The 27,247-nt window shown below is 44.3% G+C and overlaps 1 protein-coding gene across 1 annotated transcript in view; it reads left to right on the top strand.

Annotated features, from left to right (window-relative positions):
- LOC115777809 (dedicator of cytokinesis protein 3-like) overlaps positions 1 to 27,247 on the top strand; it is a 277,391-nt gene that overhangs the window by 190,850 nt on the left and 59,294 nt on the right. Inside the window, 6 exon segments of the mRNA XM_030725805.1 lie at positions 1,046 to 1,200; positions 14,601 to 14,682; positions 15,709 to 15,769; positions 16,024 to 16,171; positions 19,871 to 19,959; positions 24,445 to 24,570. Coding sequence (XP_030581665.1) covers positions 1,046 to 1,200; positions 14,601 to 14,682; positions 15,709 to 15,769; positions 16,024 to 16,171; positions 19,871 to 19,959; positions 24,445 to 24,570 — 661 coding nt within the window.

The raw sequence follows: 27,247 nt of genomic DNA, 5'->3' as shown, positions 1-27,247 counted from the left end.
ATGAGGGGGGCCTTGACCTCCCTGATATCCGAAAATATCAACTCAGTGCTCACGCAGTAAACCTACTTCACTCTGGGTTTACTTTTCTAAAGAAAGCAAAATCCCTTAAATCGGTCTGTAACAACCCAGTTACTACAGCCACAGTTATGGTATATAATTAGAAAACTAGAAGGTAGGCCACAAACAACCTCGGTTTTTACTCCAGTTTGTAATAATCCAGATTTCATGCTGGGAATAACGGATAATAACTTTAAAACCTGGACTGACAAAGGAATATTCAAATTACAGGACTTAATGGAAAATTCTACTCTGATGTCATTCAGTCGATTAATTGAAAAATATCGTGTCTCAAATTTTTCGGTACCTACAGGTCAGAGACTTTATCAGGAGAAACACTGCACTGCTGGTCTGTCAGGATATATCAGAAACAGAAAGACTACTTTTTATGACCAAGCCAGCGACTTCTATCAGCATATTCTATAATGCTCTTAAAAATCACAAAGCAACTAAAACATTTTATTTGAAATATCTGTGGGAAAGAGAACTTGATTGTAATATAATGGATGATGACTGGAGGACTGTAAAAACTTTAAGTGTCTGCAACAGAGTCAAAGAGACCCAGCTTATGATTCTTCATAGAGCCCACATTTCTCCTCACAATGGCAAAAATTCAAACCTACCTTATCTCCACAGTGTTTAAAATGTAAAACTGAGATAGGCACTCTTACACATTGTTTCTGGTTGTGCATTAAAGTTAAGCAATTCTGCCAGATCAATGGTGGGGAACTGAATAAAATTTATTCTATTAAATTAAATAACAATCCTTTATTTTTATTGCTAGGGATAAGATAATAAAATAAAAAATAATCCAAAAAGGTGAAACCTTATTATGTTCTTATAAAACAAGCTAAAATTAATGTATTTAGTTGTTCTCCAAATTTTCCTGCTTAACCTACTCACAGTAAGACTGGCACATCTACATAACTGCCTACATAAAGTATTGTACTTCTATTTTAATATATGTGTTGTTTTTTGTTTGTTTTAGGGCGACAATACCCGGCAGCGACATGGAGAGCCTTGTAGAGTTCCAGTACCTCACCACCTACTGGTCAACCTGAAGAGCTTCACCTACAACACCATCGGAGAGGACACGGACATATTCTTCTCTCTGTATGACCTGAGGGAGGGGAAGACCATCAGGTAGGCAATACGCACAGTTTTACCTGAAAACTCAAGCGCACAGATGCAGATTCACTGTCTACAAAAACTGTGGGCGAGACTCTGTAGTCAGTTTTATTTGCTGGATTTGAATCAAGACTTTTTTTTTAGTAAGGACGATTTTTTTTTTTACATTTAACATTAAATATCTAAAGAGTAGGAACAAAAATGTCAAATTACAGTAAATATTCTATCAGGTATTTACATTTTCCATCCATCCATCCACCTCAGGGTTGGGGGGGGTTGGTCACAGGGTGACCGCTGGGATGGGCTGGGACCGCTGGGACCACACCTGGACAGGTCGCCAGGCTGTCACAGGGCTAACACAGAGACAGACAACTATTCACACCTATGGGCAGTTTAGAATCACCAGTGAACCTAACCCCACTAGCTGCATGTCTTTGGACTGTGGGTGGAAGCTGGAGTACCCAGAGAGAGCCCACACAGACATGCTCCACACAGAAAGGTCCTGGTGGTAGCAACAGTGCTAACCACCGTACCACCCCATTTTACATTCGTCACCATTTTATTGTTTCAGAATTTAAATATAGATTTGTTGACAAAAGCCAGAATTTTCAGTTGTATATGTGGTCTCCTGATATTGCGACTCTACACCATCATACAAGAAACACTGATAGTCAGCAGCTGATGAAGCTGAATGTCAGCAGCACTGCAGGAGAAGCAATTATCCTGTAAATGAGGAACGAGGAAACAGACACAGTGAGGTGCTTACAAAGACAAACTAAGCTAAGGTGAGGGACTGAGACAGCACAGCCTCCTGAGCTCAGCCCACATGTGACATTCAAGAGGGCCATCCTGTGTCCCAGTAATTACATTCATATGATACTGACATGGCTTTCTGTGGAGTCCTCCATGTGACAGGAGTGAGAAAAATATTGTGCAGTCGTGAGTTAATAATTCTTTAAAATGAGACAGAGTAAATAAAGCACAAGACTGTAAAAACTAAATTGCAGCTATGTTTTGGTTTGAAATTAGAAGGTCTGTTGACCAGACTGAGTGAGCACTGAGGCTGTTACCATCAAGTAACAAGGGTGTGCCCTATGACAGCTGGGATAGGCTCCAGCTGCTGCAGCCACTTATCCAGTTGAAATTTGGACACCATTAGATGTTCCAGCAGGACAATGATCCCAAACACACATCACAGCTGGGTTTGAATTAGATACAGAAGGCTAACATTAAGCTTCTGGGTTGTTTCTGAAGAGCAGTCAAATATCCAGCCAGATTGATGCCAGAAGGTTGATGGCTGCCAGAAGTGTTTGGTCCAGTTGCATCTTGCTAAGGGCCATTTAACCAAATATTGGTGGAGGTGCATGTACTTATTTTATATATTACGTTTGGCCCTGTGTGCACTTGGTTCAGCATTAAGTCCTGTGCCTTTAAGTAACTGTGGACTTCTTCTGTATTAAACCAGAACAGCATTCAGCTCTCTTATCTTAACCAGGAGCTCCCCGTGCCTGCACAAGTTCATACTGAACTGCAGATTTGAATACTTTGGTCAGACGTAAATGCATTACCTATGAACATTTTAGAGGGACAGCTAACTTTATCAGTGCTGGTGCTGTGGCCAGCAAGGCAGAGGACCTCAATGCAGGACTCATAAGGCAAGGAGCTGAACTTAAAATGAAAGCTTTAATTGCAAAACTTGATGTAGCAAAACAGCATGAACTCGAGGCACAAACATAAACAGAGAGCCATGAACATGAAGTCTAAAAGCACACAGCAGGGAAAACAAACAGACAACACAACCCTGACCAAAGGAAAATGCAGACACTAAAGGGATAATGAGGGGACTGGAAACAGGTGAACATATTACACTGATGAGACAAGGGGAAGCAAAACTAAACACAAGCACACAGGACAAAGGTCAAAGGACTGTCAAAATAAAACAGGAAGTAACCAAACAAGGTACACACAGACTACCTAAACATGACCAAAACAGAAACCTAAACACAACTCTCAGGGAAACACTGGGAAGAGAAACACACCATGAGACAAGGGGCAGAGACGTGAGAAACACAGCAGACACAGGAGCACGGCCACACAGGAGGACATGGGAGTCAAAACATAACACAGACTGACACCGCAGGGATAACAGACCACGGGAAAGAGGGAAACAGGAACTAACACACATAACTAAACAGAAAACAATGACAAACTAAAATCCTAATCCATAACTGAACAACACAACTCAAGAAGATAAGTTGCACTGGGCCAACATGACAAATTGAAATATTTCATTTTATTAAAACAAACAAACAAAAAGCACATGTACTTTACAATAATCAGGGAAGACACACAGATTTACTGCATTCAGGAAGTGCACAATAAAGCAAATATAAAGCTGTCTGCAGCACTTAGGCCCCATCCAGACATGAATATTTTAGGAGGATAGCTGGTGCCTTGAGCTATACAGGTATGAGAGCGGGAGTGAAAAATGATACTAAAGATGATACATGACTGACTACCCATGAACAGTGGGTCCTGGTGGAAATGGAGATGGGTGGAGGAGGAGGCATCATCCAAAAGTAAACACGGGGGTCTGATATGGAGACAGAGGTGAGCTAATGTGATGGAGCAGGAGAGCAAATTTAAATAGAAAATATCATGAGACTATTCATCTCTTATTCTGAGCATTTGTTGTTCTATTCTAGGAGACAGGGCTGACTCAGTGATGGAAAAGTTCTGAATACAGGCTGACATATGAAAAAGTTACACTGCTTATTTTGGGAATCTGATCTTTTGAATCTCTTGATGAGTGAATCACTGATGATTGCATGGTCTGAGTCATGGGGATCCAGGCTAAAAACTCTTAAATCAAGCAACTGCTAACACACTCCAAACGTTCAGTAACGGCACCGTTTTGTTTGAAAGCATGACTAAATAATAAATAGTACTTTGAAGATGCTGACATGTAGTTAATCCATTGTGTATCTGTGGCTGGAGGAAGTTTTTAACCTGCTTCATTGGAAGAGCATATGAATAGTTTTGAGTCAGACAGGAGTTTGAAGCTGGAGATTGAAGCGGGTATGTTGAATGTTGTCAGTGTGTGTGCCTCACTAGTTGATGTCAGTAGGAAGAGAAAGAGGAATTCTGGGGTGAGTTGGATGATGTGGTAGAGAGGGACAAAGAGTGGTGATTGGAGCAGACTTCACTGAACGTGTAGGTGCAGGGAACAGAGGTGATGAGCAGGTGCTGGGGAGGTGTTAATGCAGAAGGGCAGCAAACTGGGATGGAAATGGCTTTAGTGAACAAGTACTTCAAGAAGTAGAATGAACATAGGGTGACATAGAACATGGCATATAGAAAGGTGCACACAGGTGGACTACATGTTATGCAGAAGGTGCAATCTGAAAAAGATAGACTGTAAGATGGTGACTGGGCAGAATATAGATAACATTAGATGGTAGTCTGTAGGGTGACGACAGTGAAGGCAGAGGTGAGGATTAAGTGATGGAAGCTGAAGGAGGAAGGATGTTGTGTAGAGTTCAGGAAGGAGTTAAGACAGGCTTTGGGTGGTAGGGAAGCGTTACCGGGTGATGATCAGGGAGTGGAAGTAGCTGAAGATGTTCACTGGGAGGGACCAGGATGGACAGGATTAGAACTGAATCCATCAGAGGGACAGCTCAGGCTGAGCGGTTTGGAGACAAAGTTAGAGATGTTGAGATGGTTTGGACATGTGCAGAGGAGGGAGGGTGGATATATTAGACCAAGGATGCTGAAGATGAAGCTGCCAGACAGGAGGAAACGAGGAAGACCTCCAAGATTCATGGATGTAGTGAAGGAGGACATGCAGAGGGCTGGTGTGACAGAGGAGGATGCTGGGAGAGGGAGAGATGGAGGTAGACAGTCCACCCCTAAAGGGACCAGCTGAAAGTATCCATCCATCCATCCATCCATCCATCCATCCATCCATCCATCCATCCATCCTCTTCCACTTATCCTTAGCCTATTCCAGCTTTCACAGGGTGGGAGGCAGGGTACATCCTGTTGCAGGGCTACCACAGAGAGACAGACAGCTGCAGTCACATTTGCACCTACAGTCATTTTAGAATCACCAGTTAACCTGAACCCATGCATGTCTTTGGACTGTGAGGACGCCGGAGTCCGACGCAGACACAGGAGAACAAGCAGACTCCACACAGAAAGGCCCCAGGCTGGATTCAAACCCAGGACCTTCCTGCTGAATAAATACTGTAGAATAAATAATGGCCACACTGTGCTGCTGTAAATATTACATGACCCCCCCACACCACTGCCTAATGAATGCCCATCAATTATGCATTCCTGCAGAGATCTCAGCGCTAACAAATAAAGAATTGCTAATGTCAATAATGAGGTTGAGGACAACTTTGATGGGTTCTTTAGGGCAATAATTATGTGCATCAACATGCTGATGTTTAGCAGAAAGGACCTTTTTGGTTTTTGTGTAACTCTGTGTTTGTGTTTGTGTGAGAGAGGAAACAAATTGTTCCCTCCAGGAAAAGAAAGGAGCTCAGTGAGTATCCCTTTCTTTTAGTTTCTGTCTGTATCAAACCAGCTCACAGGCTCTGTCCTCGCATCACACAGTCCAGAAATAATCTGACCTTGGCAGTCTGCTTTCACAGTCAGGCCTGACTCAGCATCAGAGTCTAATGACAAGACCTGCTCCTCTGAGATGCTCAGATGACAAGGTGTTTAATGGAGGAGACGAGAGGAGAGGAGAGGAGAGGAGAGGAGAGGAGAGGAGAGGAGAGGAGAGGAGAGGAGAGGAGAGGAGAGGAGGAGAGGAGAGGAGAGGAGGAGAGGAGAGGTGAGGAGAGGAGAGGAGAGGAGGAGACGAGGAGAGGAGAGGAGAGGAGAGGAGAGGAGAGGAGAGGAGAGGAGAGGAGAGGAGAGGAGAGGAGAGGAGAGGAGACGAGAGGAGGAGAGGAGAGGAGAGGAGAGGAGAGGAGAGGAGAGGAGAGGAGAGGAGAGGAGGAGATGAGGAGAGGAGAGGAGAGGAGAGGAGGAGACGAAGAGAGGAGAGGAGAGGAGAGGAGAGGAGAGGAGAGGAGAGGAGAGGAGAGGAGGAGACGAAGAGAGGAGAGGAGGAGACGAAGAGAGGAGAGGAGAGGAGAGGAGAGGAGAGGAGAGGAGAGGAGGAGACGAGGAGAGGAGAGGTGAGGAGAGGAGAGGAGAGGAGAGGAGAGGAGGAGACGAGGAGAGGAGAGGAGAGGAGAGGAGGAGATGAGGAGAGGAGAGGAGAGGAGAGGAGGAGATGAGGAGAGGAGAGGAGGAGACGAGGAGAGGAGAGGTGAGGAGAGGAGAGGAGAGGAGAGGAGGAGACGAGGAGAGGAGAGGAGAGGAGAGGAGAGGAGAGGAGAGGACAGGGGAGGAGATGAGGAGAGGAGAGGAGCCTCAGCCTCACAGAGAAGACGGTGACTTCCTGGATCATGTATGCTGGTAGCCACTGCCCCATGCACCGCTCTCCACTGGAGAGCTGCACTGAGGTTCTCTATGGGAGGTTTGTACAGGGACCTCCATCTGCAGGGACGACCTTTGTTAAAAACTTTCACAGCTGCAGCATAAAGAGCCTTCTTTGACACCTTGACACGTCACACAGACCAGGCATTCGAAAGCACAAAGAGACAAAGATGAACAGTCAGAAAATGAAATCGATTTGTTACCTGCAGAGTGAGCCTCCAACACCACCCTAAAAAGACTGGGAAGACCACCCAGGACGTCCACCAGCTTCTCCAGAAGGCGCAGAGACCTCACCCCAGTTTCCTGAGGAGCTATCCACTGCCCTGCCATCCTCAGACCCCCCAACTTTAATGAGGAATCTCTGAACACAGCCGAGCATCCTGCTCTATATAAGAGAATTATGAAGCTGATATTACCATGTGACTGGGAACAGTCTCTCTTGGTCTTTAAAACAGTTCTCCCATCATGGAGAACTTATGAGTAAAAAGAGGAACCTGTTCTCCAGCTTAAAGAAAAACCTAGTTGGAGCACGTCTTTCTTTAATGGTAGATATGAGGGAAAGGTCTAAAGGTTTCATCTAGAAAGGAACTGATCTGCTTAAAGAATGCACCTGCTGATGCTCGTCCTGTGACTCTGTGTCTGAGAACTGCAGCATTCCTGCAGCTTCAGCTCTCATTCCTGTCGACTGTCCATTACTTCTTTATTGAGCTTAAGCATTTCACTTCATGGTTCTCCTGCACTATTCCTTCATCATTTATCAAATCAGTTTTGGAGAGCCGTATGTGGCCTCCACCGGATCATTCTGAGCCATCTGGGGGTTGCTGTCGCCAGCGGGTTAGGCTAGTCTGAACCTGCTGCTCCACTGCTCAAAGAAACACGATGACGGCTTTGTCCATTCAAGAGCCATAACTTATGATTTCATGTCCGATCACCAACAGCCAACACAACCTGCACCACAGAATACTGGGGGGTGGGCACTACTCAAGCCCCATCGAGCCCCATGGCCGACAGAGCAGACAAACCTTTCTTTGGTTCACCTAAGAAAACCAATCAGTTAATGAAGTTCCGTTTGTTCAACTTAATGAGACAAAACGTTCTTACCTATTCACCAAAATACAGTATTTAAAAAAGAAAATCCAAAATAGAGACACAGTCCAAACCTCCACACACTCACCAGCCACCTTCATGCACTCATCACATACAGTGCAGTGAGGAGAGGAGAGGAGAGGAGGTCATGGCTGCCTGGAACTTTCCAAAAACTCCTCCAGCTATTGAGATTGAACTCAGCTCTGAGACTGTTTGCCCCCAGAGCAGCTTTTATTTGTGCAGCTAGAACACCAGCCAGTTTGTGTGTTAACCATCCACCCTCTGCGGTGGAGGCTGAGCTTTGGCGTGTGGATAGATCTCAGCAGGTGATCTCTCTCTTTTCTTTGGTGTCCATCCCAAAGGTCCTCAGCATGTCGCAGTCACCACAGGATTTACACACAGCAAACACTTGTCAGGAAATCTCACGTAGCAATATTTTAAGAAAGAGTTCTGTTAAATCATTTTTTAAAAGTCTGTTCCTCTGAACGTTAAGGAAACAGAAGGCTCATTTCTAATTTGCTACTTTGAAGTTGCTTAATTTCATCAGCTCGTTTGCTTTAGGGTTTGTATATTTCTTATTTGAGTTCAGGTTTCAGTGCTTCATCGGGATTCTGCAGACTGAACAGTTTCACGCTGATCTCTGTCTGCGAGGCTTTTCTCTCACACTCCAAAGAAATGCCTGTTTGGTTCATCTGCAGTTAGAACTTGGTAGATAGGTGGAATCAGAGAGGGGTTGTTTGTCCCTGTAATGGAGGGGGCACCTCTCCAACGTGTACTCTTCCTCTCCCTCAGTGCCAGCTGGGACTGGCTCCAGCCCTCCGGTGACCCTCTGCAGGATTAAGTGGGCATAGTTAATGCACGATGGAGTAATTTGGCTAATTTCTTGGAAGCATGAAGGCTAAAATGAGGCAGATGGTGTGAATTTCAATTAGTCCTTATTTCTTAATCTAAAACCTTAATACCGGAATGCGTCACACAGCAGACGCACCAAAGTCTGGTGGACGAGGCCGAGGCCTAAAAACTATTTGCCTGTTTTTTCTTAAATTCCAAGGGGACCGTGTTTTGAACCCAGGAAGGTAGCAGCAGCATTTAGTACGATGGGACAAAAAGAAACATGTCTGCTTCAGGAGGAGGATCACTCAGTGTGTACTCATTACTGTACTCTGTAGCATGACCTGAAATGCACTGTCACACAGTTAGCTACAGCCCCCACACTGACACAAATCCATATCCTATGATCATAAACTGACAGCAAAGCTGGAAATCAGCGATCGTGATTCTACTTTAGAAACATGCACTGGTAGAAATGGAGGCTACAGTGAGTCCGCCTGCTCATCACTGCCTTTGGTCCAGTGTTAATTTCATTAATGAATTATTTCATTAAAGCAGGTGAAACGCTAATGTTAATGTTATTAATAATATTCTATAACTTTTAATAAATTTTTAATTTTGTGTGTGTATAATGACTAATTCAAGGGAACTGAAGAAAAAGCATTTACATTTTACACCCTTTATATTTTAGTCCTAAATCAACTGTAGATTTAGTCGACTATATTCTTACCATAATTCGTCGACTAAAACTAAAAATTTTTCAGATTCTAAATTATGACTAAAACTAAAGTTTGCTGTCAAAATTAACACTGCTTTGGCACCTGTTGAAGATCAGGCTGTAGCTGCTAGGCTGGGGCCAGCATCCCAGCATGCACTCTGCTTTAACATCACTCCAGGTTCTTTGTGCTAACATGCTGTCTGTGCAGATGCTTGTGGAGACCCTCAAACACCGCACTGCTGTTTCTTTCTCCCTAAACTTAAACCGGCTGCAGGGAGAACAAGGCCTGCTGGCCTTCCCTGAAGAACCATAACAGCATAACTGTAATGTGATTACTGAGTGCAGTACAGTAACAGGTTACATCACTGTGTTACTGAAAACTGTAATGTGACTACAGTAGTGTGTTACTTTGGAGGGGGGGCAGGGACTGTCCCTGTGTGGGTTGTACCTGCTTCATTTTCACTAAAGACGTCTCGGTTGGGGTTGGGACAGGTTCGGGCTTTAGGCTCGAACACATGGGAGTCACATCCCGTCCCACTGAAATCACATCCTGGACATCATGAACTGCTGCACAGCAGCACCTTGTGAGACACACCAGCAGCTTTCCTTTATGTCTCTGGAATGATCTCAGCTTGTTTAAAGGTGAGGGAGTGATGGTGACCAGTCAAAAACTTCTGATCCTGTGTTACAACATTCATTAACACTTTTACATTAATTTGAGCAGATTGGGTTTCTGTGGTTGGTTTAGGCACCAGACTCCTCGGTTGGGATACCGTGAAGAGGGCACGGTTTGACTTCAAATATGTTTCATATGTTAGAAGCTGTTTTCTGTGTCTGCAAAGGCACATGTATGCTGGAAACAGATTTTGTCACACAGGGTCCTCCTCAAAGCCTTCATGAAGATGCTGTGTATTTGCACGGAGCAGGTTTTTTTTAGGAGAGAATAATAACCGCCTGGCCTGCTGTTCACTCCTTCTCCTCTGATCAGAGCTGAAATCTGAACTCGCTGCCCACAAAAACTCTCCAGACTATGACCCCAGGAGCCTCTCCCTGAAGCATGACCCTCGCTTGTCTTCCTCACACCAAATCAAAGGAGCACAACCCCTCTGTAGAAAACTGACGTCCTCAGTCAGAGTCACTTTGCTTCAGCGAGTCGATTGAATACCTGAAATAATCCTGTAAATATCTGCAGGGTGTAGTCAGAGGACGTGGCTGTGCAGAATCAGCTGTTAAATCGGTGCGCTCTGAGCAGATTCACCTGCATCATGTGCTCATATATTAATGTTTTGGCTGTCTCTGCTCTGGTTCTTCTCAGTCTCAGACAGAAGAGCAGATAATATAAATCAAACATAAATTAAAAACATTTTGCTGAGCTTGTTCCTTTGGGTTACGATGTTTCTGTTTTTGAGAGGCTCATAACTTTCTTTATGCTTTAATATTTTCTTTGTTTAAATGATGGTTTTTTCCTGTCCAGCACTTTGGTGAATACCTGCTGTGTTTCAATGTTCTATATAAATGTTTAATGTTAATTGAAGTTGCATTAGAGCTTTTTCATCTCCATCATATTTAACTTTAGACCATCATTAGGTCACTGCCTCAGCCCTCTGCAGCCTGGCCCCACTCTCCCTCAGCTCTGAGGGTGCTGTGGAAATCCTCGATGCTTTATCTGTAAATCAGCCCACAGTGGGTGATGGGGAGAGAAAAAGGCAGAGAAAGCATAAAAATCCATTAATGATATGGCTCAGTCACACTAGAGTACAGATACAAGAGCAGCCTGCTCTGTGGTTGCTCTGAAAGTTTCAGGTTTTACTGTCACAGAAACATTTTTCCTGTAAAATGAAATTTTTGCTGTCCAACAGCTGCCGAGAAAAAAGAAAAGATCCTCATATCAAATAGATACATGCAATCATGATCAGTTAGAAAACACTCAAAAATAATAGAACAGCATATGAGACAATAATAAATATATACATGTACATGTAACTGTGCAGCTATACAACTATATAAATAAGAATCTGAGCTGCAATAGGCTGTATGCACATATTTGTGTAATGTGTGCTACACCAGTTGTACAGTGCAGTAAACAGCAGTGTGTGCAGCTGCGCGAGTGCAAACTGTAAAACGTAGACATTCAAATAGAGATGCAAGCTGAGGCTCTGTGTTCATGTAGCTGATGTGACAGCTGCTCACCTTCAACCTCTGAGGTCTGACTTTGCATCACAGACAGTCAGTGACCTGCTGCAGCACTCGTGTGCCACAGCTTTGTACTCAAATGGATGCACTGCTGAACTTAGAGCGTCTGAATGAGCGCTGATAACTGATCTGAAGAAATATGTAATTTTCACTTTTACTTCTAGTTACAAACAAGAGACTGCAGCAGGAGCAGAAGGAGCTACAATTATACAGCCCTGTTCTGTGTGTGTGTGTGTGTGTGTGTGTGTGTGTGTGTGTGTGTGCGTGTGTGTGCGTGTGTGTGTTCTCACAGATTCGTCCCTCTCAGTGAATCATCTGTTGTGTGTGTATGTGATTCATTTATGTGCGCTTGCTGCCACCCAAAGGGATAGTTACAAATAACCTTTGTGTGAGAGAGAGTGTGTGTGTGTGTGTGTGTGTGTGTGTGTGTGTGTCCTTGTTTAATCACACTTGGACTAAATAATAATAATTAAAATACAGAAAAAGCAGCAGTTAAATGTGAGTGTGTCCCACTGAGGTTCAGAGTGCTGCTGTCTGCAGTTTGAGCAGAAATACATGTTACTGAGTTTTGTTGTATTTGTTTGGCCTGCGTATCTCTGGGGCATTAGAATAAATTGTTTAACGAGTCAGACGTGTGAGTAGAAGCTGCACGTTCCCTTACATTATTAGCAATAACCTCAGAGTCTTATTGTCTGAGGAGTTTGAGGTCTGCTGAGTAATAAAGAATACATGAGGAGCTGTTTTCTATAATGAGTATTTACCAGAAACAGATGCAGTTGGAGATGAACACACACTGTCTGACTGAATGCATCAAAGCAGAAGTTCTGACTTGATGTTTCAGGGATGGAGAGCGTCCACAGTCAGGTAGCTCATGTTTGACGCGATTTATTACAGCAGCAGAATCTAGTTTTAGTTTGCCACCGAGGCTCTGAGCTCATCCTCCTAAATATAACACATACACAGAAACCGGGGACCAATGAGTCTACAGGTGGATGCTGGGGGTGGTGCTGGGGTTGGGACAGCAGCAGCAGTACTGACCTCCTGTGTGAGCTGGGAGGTGAAGAGGATGTGGATTCTCTTATACATACATGCTGCACTGGAAAGATCACGTGGATCCTCCTGATTAGTGTTGCATTACAACACTTTTATTGTCGTGTGTGTGTGTGTGTGTGTAATCTGCTGTACAGTTTAATGTACTGACTTCACTTCACTGCACTGTGAGCTGGTTTTGGCAGCATTTCCTCCTCCACATTGACCTGAACCAAAGGTCAGCTGTGGGATTGACCTCCTCACCCACCCAGTGTTTCGGAGCTGTGCTTTGGTTGGAGGTGTTTCTGAGCTCTTTAGCAGCCGTATTATGACCCGGACAGAGTGTAAAGGTCGTTCTGTCTGCTGTGCTAACACTGACCCAGGTCTGGATACGGTGCACACAGAGGCAGAGGCAGACCGACTGCTTTCACTGTTTCTGCGCTGTGAAGAAAAGGAAGCTGTAAAGGATTTTTCAGGTGCTGACTAACATTATGTTACTCAGTATGACGAGAGTACTGAATCACATTGTTCTGTCAACTGTCCAACACTGGTTTGAGTTCCTCCTCTGCTTCTCTCAAGCTGAGGAACATGTTCTGCAGCTCTCATGTACTTCTGTGCTCTGCTGTGGATCACATTTATTCATGGGCTGGAAACTTTTGTCCTATGCAACGTAAAATTAAGGTAGAATCCTCAGCAGGTAAAGGAAAAGGCAGAGAAAATATGGCTGATCCATCTTTCATGCTCTAACCACAAGTTTGTAGGTGCATGAAGCAAATGGGAACTACAGAGAGAGGCAGTAGATGGTGATGGAGCGATGAAGGGCTCGTTGGGTGGGTAAGTGCTCTCAGAAGTGGCAGCTGCTTGAGCCGTTTTTGAAGGCACAAGAAAAAAAGATTTTCTGACTGAACTGAGCTCAGAAACTCGTTCCACCAGGAGAAGGTTGCGGAGTCTCGTTCTTACTGCAGGAGGACGAAAGTCTGATGTGTTCTGCAAATATAAGGAGCTAAAATATAATGTTGGTCATGCAGTCTCATCTTATACAGGGATGCCTGTCTTTTTAATGTAACCCTCCGGTGATCACACAGTCTGAGACTGTGATGGAGGAACTGTGGTTTCACCTGTTTTAATCAGAGAAACCACAGCAAAAAGCTCAGCCTTTAGTTTCTAACTGCATTTGCACTCTGGGGTTAGAGGTTAGTGACAGGGCTGCGTATCCTTCAGCTAATATTTGTTGGTTCAGGATATCCTTCCTGATATGGATTCCTGACAGTTTGATGCCTCCATATCTGCATTTTCTGGCGTCTGCCCTCAGAGTACCTCATACCTGTATGATGCAGCCCCCCCCCACTGTAAGCCAACAATAACATGACAGGATCAGTGGATTTCTGTGCAGCTCACTCCTGTCAGAGGTACTTATGATTCAAGAAATCTTAAAGCACGTCTGAGGCTGAAACTGTATTAATGTCAAGCACGACATCACTGAATAAAGGCCTGTCACGTTTCCCTGGATAAATGTGGGTTAAAGAGCACAGCTGCTGACACCAGCAGACTATACTTTGCTGTTCCCTGAAGCGAAAAAGGCTGAGACATGATGCTTTAGAGTTTCCTCACCGCCGGAACTGCGGTGTGTGTGTGTGTGTGTGTGTGTGTGGGGGGGGGGGGGGGGGGGGGGGGGGGGCGGAAATCCAGATGAATTTGTCGCTTTCAGAAATCCCTCGAGGATACTGAGAGAGGACGCCGGGGTTAGAGCAGCAGCTTCACTGGATTCTCAGATGTTTAATCTGATGTGGTGACATCAGGCTGCACATTGAAACTAAATGACAGGAAGTTTCCTAAGTTTCATTCACAGAGCTCCCACACTGGCCTCGTCTGGTGATGCAAACTGATTCCTGCATCAGTGTGTGTGTGTGTTAAGCAAGACGCTGAGACTCCACACACACACTTTACTTTTTCTTCTCTTTCACAGATATCTCCTGTAGAGCTGCACATCTGCAGCTGGATCTCAGCCTCAGATTAAAACTTTCATGATTCTAATAAAACTCAGTGCTGTTGTGTTTTTCAGTGAGAAGTTCATGGTGAGACTGAACAAGAACGGAGGACCAAAGAATCCAGAGAAGGTTGACCGGCTGTGTGCCCTCTTCACGGTAACACACACACACACACACACACACACACACACACACACACACACACACACACACACACACACACACACACACACACAGTCGGTGATGGTTTTGGACTAAAGCAGCCAGAGTTTGCTGATGCAGTCATTTCAGTAATTATGGAAACTCCATTTAAGTCAGTATTATTGGGTGACTGCATTATTTAATTGAAACACAGGGCTTCTGTGAAAAGCAGAAACGATGTAAAGAGATGAGGCGTTCTCACATTAACTAAGTTGGTCAAACCTTCTTAGTTCAGTCCCAGCTTCTCACGTTCTCACATCATCACCTGCTGTTCTTCTGAGCCCGTGCTTCCTGACATGCCCCAAAGGCTCCAGGTTCCTCCTGAATCACTGAAGTCCTCACCTTAAAGCTGAGCCCAGACACCTCATTTCCTCTGCTTGTATCAGTAATCTTATTCTTAGGTCATTACCCACAGACTGACTAGCAGCAGCGTCACCTACATGCTCAGCTCTCTCTTCACCACAGCAGAGGGGTGCAGCAGCCACATCACTGCAGATGTTGCACCAATCTGTCTGCTCCACTCTTCCCCAACTCCCGAACAAGATCCTGAGATACATGAACTCCTCCACCTGGGGCAGGAAATCATTCCTAACCCAAAGTGTTAGAAAACAGCCTTTTCCTGCTGAGAGCCAGCACCTCAGGGTGGAAGTGTTAATTATCTTTGCACCAGGCTGCAGAGCCGCCGCAGCACGAGCTGGAGATCACCTCACACTGAAGCCAGCAGGACCTAGACCCAGAAATCCTGTCCATAAATATGATCTGTGATAAAGAGCAGACACTTTTTTAATTTGAAGAAAATTGGAAGCAGATGGGCGATGATGACGTCTGTGCTTTGTATTCAGCTCTGATGCCACAGTGGTTGGAGCAGACTTATAAAAGCACTGCAGGGATTTTCTTCCTGTGGTGGGATTGATTTTAACTGTGCATGAAAACATTTGGTTTTAGTTTGAGTAGCAGCGTCTTTTTCTCTGTGTCTCTCAGGATCTGAGTAACAAAGACATGAAGAGAGATCTCTACATTGTCTCACAAGTTATCAGAACAGGTGAGTTATGGTATGTAGGAGGAGGCGGGCAAACATCCTGCAAAAATACCCAAAGTAACAGAGTAACTGTCAGTTTTATTATCAGAGTCCTTTTTTAACCTGCAGTTTTTGCCCAGCTACCTTTTTCAGATTGAATGAATGGAATAAAAATGTCCTTGCAGCAAACCAGCTCTCTGTATTTCATTATTTGGATTAGGAGCCTTGTCTGTATCCAATGCTGCTCACCCTGTGGCACACACACACTTCGGTTGCAGGTCGTATGCTGTTGAACGACAGTAAGAAGGGTCCTCCGCACGTTCAGTACCGCCGACCGTATGGCTGCGCGGTCCTGGCCATGAGCGACGTGCTGCAGACCATCTCCGAGCTCAAAGAGGAGAAAGATTTCGTCCTTAAAGTCTACACGTAAGTGGCTGCTGAAAGAAAAACGCTTCAGCTTCAGGCTGAAGATCACATTTTATAGCATGAGTCATCACTACAGTTCAGAACCACAGACTGAAGCAGGAATTCTTACACAGAGCAGAGTGTGGCAACACAAAGGACCTGCGTGGTTACAAGTGCCAACTGTAGTGGCTACATTATTAACACACTGCATGTTCACAGCTACCAGGAGAAATTAAAGGAACAGTTTAACCTCAGAAGCATCCTCTCTGAAAAGGCTATGCAGTGGGCCACATTACTGCAAATCAGTGTTTTAATCCCTGCATCAAAACATATTCAAGTAGCTTTGTCAAGCACCGCCGTGGCAGGCACTCCAGAGAGTTACACTCAAAAAGCTCAGCTTTATTGCTGGAACACTAGACCGACTGAACTGGACAGGACCAGAGGATAAACTAGAAAACTCACTGTAACACAAACACACACACAGCAGGAGGAAAACCAATGATGACAACACAACAACAAACACAGGAAACCTCAGGGCTTAAATACAAAAGGGATAATGAGGGGCTGGAGACAGCTGGGAACACAGGTGAGCAAAATGACACTAATGAGACAAGGGCAACAACACAACACAACACAACACAACACACAGGAAACAGAGACGCAGACACTGGAGAACCAGTGATCTAAACCTAACTAATAACCAAGAACTAACCCTGAAGTAAGACCTGAATAAACAAACTGCAGACCTACAATAAACAGGAAAAAACACAGAGAAAATTCAACTGTAGCAGAACCTCAATGACAAAAACATAAAGGCTTTAATTTAAGGGCTGAACAAAAACAGTGTTAAGGAATCATCCTGTCTTTCAGGGGCTTCAGCAAAATCACACAAATCACTAAAAACATGTTTCATGTACAGCTGAGGGTGATTTTGCTGGTCTTTCTGTAACAGGAAGGTTAAAAAGGTCTGAATATGAATCCAAATGCAGCGTTTAGAGGACGTTTCTGAGTCCACAGCACGATGCAGAGCTCAGTTTAAGTGAAATCTGAAGGCTGCAAAAACTAAACAAATTCATCAGAGAGAGCATCAACAAAAAAAAGGCACTAAGTGAGCTCAGCAGTATAAAAACAGCAGGGATGTAAGACCTCAGTGGTGGATGATCCCAGGATCCTTTCCATGCTAAAGAAAATCCCCCTCACAACATCGAGCCAGGAAGACCTTCTCTGGGAAGCAGGTGTCTCCATCCAAGTGTACATAAAGAAATGACTTCACAAGAGAAAACGTGGAGGGAAAGAGGCCTGCTTACACTCTGCAGCTGCAGTCACACTCTGACACAGACCTGGCTCACTGGTGTTTGTTGATGATGAGACAGGAGGCAAAAGTCCTGAGGTGAACACATCTCACAATCACGTGAGCTCCAACCTGTCAGGCAGCACTTCATTACTACAGAGAAACCAACAAACCAACCACAGCTGCTGTGCACAGGAGGAGCCCGTGATGAGCCCGCAAAGGCTTCATAACACAACAGTTTAATAATAGATATTTTGTTAATGATTATGCTAATTTGTCCGGTTACATTTGAGATCCCGAAAAATATTTTTTTTGTTGTTGAAGCCATGAAATTAAAGCTGAGTCTTTACTCTAAATCCATCTTCCTCATATAAATTTAGTTTTAGTGAACAGCTAAAATAACAGAAGCTTTCTCACTGTCCCCAAATAATGACCTACTGCACACTCATGAAGATCATCACAGTGTGGGGGACACACTAAATATTTTTGGGCTGATAGAAAAGGTCATGAGAGAAAAAGGAGGAACAAAAGGTTAAAGATAAGCTCTAAACAGGGTGAAAACGTACTTTTCATACACCTCGTTCTTCTCTCGCTCTTTTTCTGTTCCTCTTTTCTCTCCTCCCTTTATTTTCCTCTGACTCTGTAGCAGAGGTCAGAGAGAACGAGTCTGAAACTCCATCAGCTGTTCTTTACAAACACATGGCCGACATTAGGGAAAACAGTAAAAAGGCTCATTCCTGTGTGGACAGGACTAGAAATGAGTCCATCAGAGGGACAGCTCAGAGTCAGAGAGGCTGAGATGGTTTGGACATGTGCGGAGGAGGGAGATACTAGGCAAAGGAGGATGAAGATGGAGCTGCAGACTGGAGGAAAAGAGGAAGACCTCAGAGGAGGTTCATGGATGTAGTGGAGGAGGACATGTTGGTGTGACAGTGTAGAGGGTGAGATGGAGGCAGATGATCTGCTGTGAAGAGGAGGAGAGGAAGAAAAAGTAGTAGTAGTAATCCATGGAAGTGAAAGTTGAAATTGAGAATACCTGTATTTCACGTGTGTATTATATCTGACTGATCTTCTGTTTTTAAAAGCACAAATTACAAATATAAAGTAAGTAAAGTTTATTTATGCAGCACTTTTCGCAGACCAAAAGTCACAAAGTGCTGTAGTCTCTGGAGCTTGAAAAAGGCGACTGGACTTCTTTTTGTTTCTTGAAGACGTTTCACCTCTCATCCGAAAGGCTTCTTCAGTTCTCAACCAAATGGTGGAGAGACCCAGGTATTTAAACCCCTGTAGTTTAAACACAAACTACAGAGAATGGGAAGGACAAGAGGAACAACATTGTCATCCCATATGTGTCGGGCTTGTCAGAGAAACTCAGAAGAATTTTCTCCAAGCATGACATCTCAGTATACTTCAAACCAAGTCACACCCTAAGACAAAAACTGGTTCATCCCAAGGACAAACCCGCCAAACACAAGATCAGCGATGTAGTGTATGCTGTTCAGTGCAGTGAAGAATGCTCGGACCTCTACATTGGTGAAACCAAACAGCCTCTTCACAAACGAATGGCACAACATAGAAGAGCCACCTCGACAGGACAAGATTCAGCAGTACATCTGCATCTGAAGGAAAAAGGGCACTCTTTTGAGGATGCCAATGTCCACATTTTGGACAGGGAAAACAGATGGTTTGAAAGAGGAGTGAAAGAAGCCATCTATGTCCACTGTGAACAACCATCATTGAACAGAGGAGGTGGATTACGTCACCAACTTTCCCCCGCTTACAGTGCTGTCCTGAGCTCCCTTCCCAGACGTCTCAACCCCCATTCACACCTTTGTTCCAGTGACCTCAATAGGCCACAGGAAACAATGGAGCGGAGTCCTAAATTGGTTTCAACTGAAACCACTGATTAAATATGACCCACGCCCCCTTCACACCTGGGCGCATGTGTTCAAGCACATGATCAATAGAGGGTCATAACCACCTCCAGGGGACTACGCCCACAGGGGTTTAAATACCTGGGTCTCTCCACCATTTGGTTGAGAACTGAAGAAGCCTTTCGGATGAGAGGTGAAACGTCTTCAAGAAACAAAAAGAAGTCCAGTCGCCTTTTTCAAGCTCCAGAGACTACTATGACCTGGATAACTGAGAATCTACACAGACACAAAGTGCTGTACAACAATTAAAACACGAAATCAAAAAACAGATCAAACACCATGTTTAAAACATATTAACATTACCATATTAAAAGAAAAATAATAAAAAATAAAGTCAACAGAAAGCCTGGTTAAACGGAGCTGGAGAGGTGACCTGCTCCACTGCCTGAAATCCTCAGACCGCAGGAGGAGACTATAGCTCTCCATAAGTGAAAGAAACAGCAACACATATTTTTCTCATTTATAAGACGGGATTTTGTTGTTGTTGTTCTCCAGGTGTAACAATGAGAACGAATGGTACCAGATCCACGAGAACATCATCCGCAAGTCCAGCACCAAATACACGGCGCCCAGCACCAACTACGGTAGGACAGGCCGAGTGTTTGTGAGTCTGAGTGGGGACAAAAAGTCATTTCCCCTTCTTCTGTGCCAAACTGTGAAACCTGTGTTTCTTCTCTGAATCTCATGCACTTTGTCTCTCATAGTGACACAGTGTGGGACATTGTGTCACTATGAGCCGAGTGTGTGTGGGGACAGTGTGAGTATGCAGTAACAAAGTTACCTGTTTGTGGCTGATGTCCTGCAGGTGTGCAGACAGTAAGTGTGTCCAAACCTTTGACTGTGCTGTGCAAAATGATTCTTCCAAATGTGAGCACTGTGCTCTCACCTCTAACAGTGAGCTTGCTGCAGGTCTGCCTGCTGGGCACGTCCCCGTTTCAGCAGCAGACGGCACACCAGGGCCACGGGAACATTTCCTGGTGGCCTGAGGATCATGTTGTCATCAATAATCAACCTCAGTAAAAACATTATATTGCGTAACATTAGGCAGGTGACCTGGACTGTCAGGTAAGAGAGGTCGTGCTGCCAAATTCTGATAACAAGTGCAGTCCAGGGTAATGAAAAACACCAGCCTGTGTGTGTGTGTGTGTGTGTATGTGTGTGTGTGTGTGTGTGTGTGTGTGTGTGTGTATGTGTGTGTGTGTGTGTGTGTGTGTGTGTGTGTGTGTGTGTGTGTATGTGTGTGTGTGTGTGTGTGTGTGTGTGTGTGTGTGTGTATGTGTGTGTGTGTGTGTGTGTGTGTAGTTTGTCATGCCTGAGCTAACTGTGGTCTGTTTTTCTGGCCTTGTGTGTTTCTGCTGCTGCTGCTGTAATCCTGGCAGCTTTGTAAGGAGACATCCGGAGATGCTAAATACAAATCCTGAAGCTCACAGTCACATTTAAAATGAAATAATAAGTTAATAATTAATATCTGAAATCACTGTGCATTCCTTTCTGTACAGTTACAGACACATGTCCACTTCCTGTCACTCACACGTTTCTGTGTCTGAATCCTGGACGAACCCCCGCATTGTGACATTCCCTGGTAGAGGATGTATGGATGAGGGAGGTAATAATGCACAAGACAGATTAAGAAAGAAATCCTGGTTTTATTAAAAGCTTTAGCTTAAAGAGAGGAGCAGGCTCCCATGCCCTCACACATCCTGAAATTAGAGACAAGCATCAGCAAAGCATCAACGCTGGAAACCCTAACGACACCCGACACAAACTGAAGGCTCCTGCACACTTCACCAGAGGAGAGGCAGAGCTGGCCCATCCCCAGCTTTTAGAGTGCAGGGCTGACTGATAGCTGAGTGCAGCCAGCTGTGCCCTGCTCCACAGGAAGGGACCGAGGGTGGCACCGAGGTTAGCGAGAGGGAAGCAAGGCACACCCATACATACAACACAGCAGGCCTGCTGGGGCTGTAAACAGGGTGAACGTATTTTCCTAAAAATATACAAAACATTTATTCAATTATTCTGAGCTCCTCGCAGTCCGAAATAACACGCAGGGCTACAACATTAATAATGTGGTGTTTCTGTGGGGTGAGCCTCACACTGAATCACGGTTTGACTCAGTGTGGACCTTTCCTCCTGTCGCAGGGTGGAGGGGCAGATTTTAGTCCCGCAGCACTGTGACTTGTTGTATTTCATCACTGATGAATCAGCCTGCAGTTTCAGGAACACCAAAAACCAAGTTAGCCACTTAACTGGCGGCTAAAAAAAACAAAAAACGCCTGAAAAAGCATACCCAAATTAAATCAGCTGCTGTTCCTGAACTCTTTGGAGTACACACAAAAGTTTAGTGTCTTTGCGAAGCAGACAACCTATATTTTTCATTTATGTAGTCAAAAGCACTGTAACTGTAATGAGTTTGTAGCTATTAAGTTTGGAACACAGAAAAAGTAGACAATTTTTGCCTCGCCTAGATTTTTCCTGATTGTTATCATGTAACTACACACTGAATATAGAAGGTAACGACTGGAAAATACATTGGAGCTGTAGAATGAAGTCTTTTTGTCGTGCATTTCGAATTTCATCAAGATAGCACAAAAGCCTATTGTTTTGTAAAGGTTTTTGTGCATTGATGCCCTGGCGTGCTCTCTCATGTGCCATTTGGATAGTCCAAGTGCCGCATCTAAGCCCCCTTTGACATGCAAATTTTAAAGGGCTGTAACTCCTCAATGCTTCAACATACAGTCATCAATGAGGGCTCTAATCAAAGATACTGTCCTGAGGAATCCTGTACTACACACAAAATTACTGAATAAATCATAAATAAAGCCATATTAATCCAATAAAATATGAATGACACTATTGTACATTGTAAAAAAAAAAATAGTCACAAAACAAATCACCATTTCTGTAAATGCTATTTTATTTTTCAGAGTAATGTAAAAAAAAAAAACACAGCACAGCAAACTGCAACTATTTACAATTATTCTGCTCTACCCCCACCCCCCCTCACATGGAATTTTCAATGTGCCACTGGTTATAGCAGTCTCTGTTTGGGACAAAGCACAATGGCTTGTCACATGTGGTGCACTGGCCCTTCTGGCCTGTGCTGTAACAGGCATTAGATCCTCTTCATCAGATGAAGAAGCCTCTTCCACCATCTTCTCTTTGGCTGGCTGCCACTCATGATCAGAGGTTCCCCTAATTTGTAAAAGAAGGAAAATGTCAGGCCTTCATGCACCAAAAACCCAGTCATTTTTCAGTGATTCCCTTACACACACAAATAAATACATTGTATATCAAAAAAAGTTACAGTAAATGCAGACAGTGCATACACACATAAAATAAAAACCACACAATCCTCCCAGTAGTCCTTGTCTGATACAAAATGTACAACCTCCTCCCATACAATAACCCCCACCCCCAACTTGTAAAACTTTAGACACTTACTGGTCATCTCCATCGGAAAACAAATCTTCTTCTGATGTTGGATCATCAGTTGAACCCAAAAAGTCTGATGCTGAAATGTCGCTCTCTCTCCGTGTGAGCAATTCCACAACCTCCTGAGCGCTGAACTTGGTCTTGCCGGCGGCCCGCTGTGCCATTTCGCAAAACTCCAAAACAACGATGCGATCACGACGAATCTCAAATGAAGCTCTGAGACGTTGTCCACCTCACCTTGCCCTTTTATCGGGTGATGCTGACGTAATAGAGAAGCCCACGAAACCCCCAATCGATACTTACAGTACACCTTTCCCTACCCCCAAACACCTGGCACATTTCAATACGTAAATCACACCACTATACAGCGCCCACGCAAACACACAATATAAGTGGCGCCACAGCGGCGCACGGTTATATTTTCTGTGTAATGGTGCATGCCAAGCTCAGCATTACATACATATTTACATCAGAACGGCATATAATACGAGGACGAGCTGAGAATAAAAACTTACCTTCTGCCTTCTGAGTAACAGGTGTTCATTTGCAGCGATAAAACTGGTCAAATCAGCGACGACATTCTCTAATACAAAATAATCCACTCTCGTGAGTCATTTAGTCACTTCGTTGAATAAATGTAGTCTGTTTTTGATGCATTCTGACAATCCATTGCCGAGAGAAAACATTGTAAATACTGTTTATGCACGTCAGCGCATAGACTCCTACTTCCTGTTTGGTTTACGCATGGAGGACGCAGCAAATACGCACTGAATACGCAGGGAGTTTATGCCTTCATGTGAAAACACACCCCATAGTGCCATATACCCACGTGTCGGGAATTTTATTGGCTATCCATCTGTGGTTTTAGATTTCAGGTTAGAGTTGACCAATAAGAACGATTGGAGAACATTTGGGGGCATGTCCTTAAATGTCACATGACGCTCTCTGGATATTATTGGCTCTGGAAAATCCATTTCATAACATGATTGGCTAAATGAGGTGTCAATCGAATTCTGAGGGTCTAGTCTGTCATATAAAAGCATCGTGAGGGCGAACGGCAGCGTTACTGTGACGCTATGAGGCTTCAAAGTCGGAAATCGCTACAGAGGGCCCGGGGGCGGGCCCTTGCCAGTTAACAGGTTAGAAAACAAACTCAGCTCCCAGCAGCAACCTGCTCACATTAGCGAGCAGCGCGCCCTCTGACTGACAGGTCCTCACACAGCTGAAAAATCACATTAGTTGGTGTCACTGTGGGGGACTCTCATCCTCCTGTGTTAACGTCTGTGAGCTCCCATGGCCCCATCAGGTGTTTCTGATGGGGAAACAGACCTTCGATGGTCCTCGCTGAGGACGAGGTTTCCTTTAATCCAGCAGGACCCTTTCGTTTTCAGGTGAGGAGCTGAACCCACACTCGTTTAGCACAGTGACAGTCCTGCTGGAGAAGTGATCCGGAAACACTCAGCATACATTAAATGAGCTCTGGAGCTTCACAGTTTATCTGAATTTTATCTGTGGCCTAAAGGCTGTGCTGTTTAAATAGGGCACTTCTCTCTGTGCCTTTCATGCATCTCTCTACCCACCTTCTTCCTCTTTTTCTGTCGACCCACTCGTTTCCTCCTCCCCCTCAAACCCTGCAGGTCTGATCATCTCCCTGCAGCTGCTGAGGGGGGACACGGAGCAGGTCCGCAGGGAAAACCCGCTCATTTTCAGCAGGGGGGTGGCCATCACGCGCAAACTGGGATTCCCAGATGTCATCATGCCAGGTGAGTCACATATCCAGCTTTGTGTAGGTTACCCCATAACAGGCTGCCCACCTCAGTGCTTCTATTCTCAGTTCCCATAAGAAGAGCTGGAGACGATGACTCCAAGGACAAGAAATGATGAACTTAAATGACAGGAAATAGAAAAAAATCTGGCTGTTTTCTTTAAGTCTGCTTTTGAAGAATACTCTGTCTATTCAAAGGATTTTTTTTCCCGTGGAAAATGGAGATAACGTGCAGTGGGAGAGGTGTTCTTCTCAGGCCGGCATTTTACAAACACTTTTATTAGTCGCAGCTATAAAAATCTTCAAAAGCGTTCGGAGAGGCCTCTGGATGAATGTCCAAGTGAGAACTAAAGAAGGAGAATTTAGGTTTGAGGTCCACAAGCCCTGAAACTAAACAACTGACTTCAAGGCTGGACAGATGGACAGAGCCCCCTCCTGCCGGGGGGGCGCCTAATTTAGATTCCTGCCTGTGAGGAACAAAACAGTGGATCAGGTGTTTGCAGCAGAAACTTCTCCAAAACAAGGAACGGCTAAACAGTTTCCCAGAATTGGACCGATGCGCTCTGATATTATGATATTAGCTTTAAACCCATTAAAGGGAGACAGAAACGCTGACTTCATTATAAAATGAAAACCTTCAAGCAGTAACTGTAAATGTGCTCTTATTATTGAATAACCTGAGACACTGAGTTACAGGTTGGAGATATGTAAGTCCATAACCACAGATGCATTTGTGGAAATATCTTTAAGTCACTTTGATTATTCTGTCTTGTTGCTAACCAGCAGGCATGCTGGGCACGGATGATTATTTTTTAACCTTATCTGAGTGGGTGAGATCATCACGAGGTCACAAAGAAGTGACATCATTCATAAGGACTTAAACCGAGCAAATTAAGCCTGTCTTACAATAGAGGCCAAGCCTAAACAAGTCCTGAGACTAAAACGTGTTATTTATGTCATATGTTATATAATAATAATAAGTCCTGGGCCTGTGAGCCTGTGTTTCTGAAGTGATTTTGGGATTTCTGCAGCTGTGATTTTAATGTTTTTCTGAGAGTTGCTGGTTGGTTTCCTTGTTTGCATCCTCGGGCCTTAGTTTGATGTTCTGAGCGTTCTTGGATATCGTTGGTTCCCTGTTCTCCATCTCAAGTCTGCGTTTCTGTCATGTTAGTCATTTTTTATTTCCTGTGCATTGTGTTTGGTTTTGTCTAATTAGTCAGATTTGTTCCCAGCTGTGTCCTTCCTCTCTAATCACCTCCTGTGTGGATTTAAACCCTCGGTTTCTTCTTCCCTCCTGGTTGTGAGTTTTTCTTCTACTTTCCTGAGTCTGCCAGTCAGTTAGCTCTCGTAGAAGCTCTCCTAGCTTCTGTGTGTTTATTTGGGTTGCACTGTATTGAGTTTTATTGTCTATTTCCTTCTTTGCTGTTTCTATTTGCTGTGAAGCACCTTGTGATTTTATTGTGAAAGGTGCTGCATAAATAAACATGAGAGTTCAGACATTTGGGTACAAGTTATTTAGTCCCATAACAAGAAAACACTGAGTTTTTCTTATAAATTTGCAATTTTGCAGATTTATCATTTTTATGTTTGAGAAAAATGTTATTGCTATATTTGCATTTCAACTTTAATGCCTCATTTTTCCAACTGGCTGCAGCCTGATTAAGCATTTCATCCACAAAGATGGAGAAGTGTGTGTGTGTGTGTGTGTGTGTGTGTGTGTGTGTGCGCGCGTGCTGAGGTGTCTGGGGAATAAGGCCATGTATCATATTGAAGTACAGCTGGATTTCCATGCAGAGCAGCCTGCTGTTCAGCGTCTGTGTCCACTCAGAGAAACTGAGCCTCACCAACATAAACGGTTGCAGAGCGTGCAGCTGGACTGCTGTTGGCACACCTGTAGCTGTACTGGCTTACACAAACATACACATAAAGAAATTAGTTTTCATGCTCAGAGGTATCATAGTGATTCCTGCTAAAGCTTAAGTGGTCTCAGCAATCTCAAGCAAACCCTGTCCTCAAACACCATGTGACAGGAAACGGGTACATGCATGCTCCTCGGTGTGAAAGAAACATCTGATAAAAGAGGCTTTCTTAAAGTTGCAGTCCTCTGGTCTACTGCTGTTTGTCCACGGAGATCACTCTGCTGTGAGCTGCAGAGATGGTGCTTACCTTTTTACGGGACGACGGGAGGGGAGAGTAAACATAGTAAATCAAAGGTGGCGCTGTCACTTGGTGTTGGCTCTCACTGCGGTATTGTATCACTTCCTGTTCCTGTTTCGGAGCACAGTGTTTTGTTGTCTGTTAGCTGTTATATCTGTATAACTCGATTTATCTGGATAATAACATATTTTAGTGTAATCTTCACCTACTTTAAATAGCATACTCTTTGCTGAATCACCTGTATTCACATTACTCACTTTATTTGTTTTTAGAAATTCGCTAGCTTAGCTCAGCTAGTAGCTTAGCCCTTAGCCGACTCACTACCAGCATGGCTTCTTCTCCTGTCTCTCCTGCACTTTCCTGCTCTGGGTGTCACATGTTTAGTTACTCCTCGGCCTCCTTTAGCAGTAACGGTACTTGTAGTAAATGTAGTCTGTTTGTAGCTCTGGAGGCCAGGCTTTCTGAACTGGAGACTCAGCTCCGCACCCTGGAAAATCCTACATCTAGCCAGGCCCCTG

Source organism: Archocentrus centrarchus, unplaced genomic scaffold, assembly GCF_007364275.1.
Source record: "Archocentrus centrarchus isolate MPI-CPG fArcCen1 unplaced genomic scaffold, fArcCen1 scaffold_76_ctg1, whole genome shotgun sequence".
NCBI lineage: Eukaryota > Metazoa > Chordata > Actinopteri > Cichliformes > Cichlidae > Archocentrus > Archocentrus centrarchus.
This window is presented reverse-complemented; position numbering and strand designations above follow the sequence as displayed.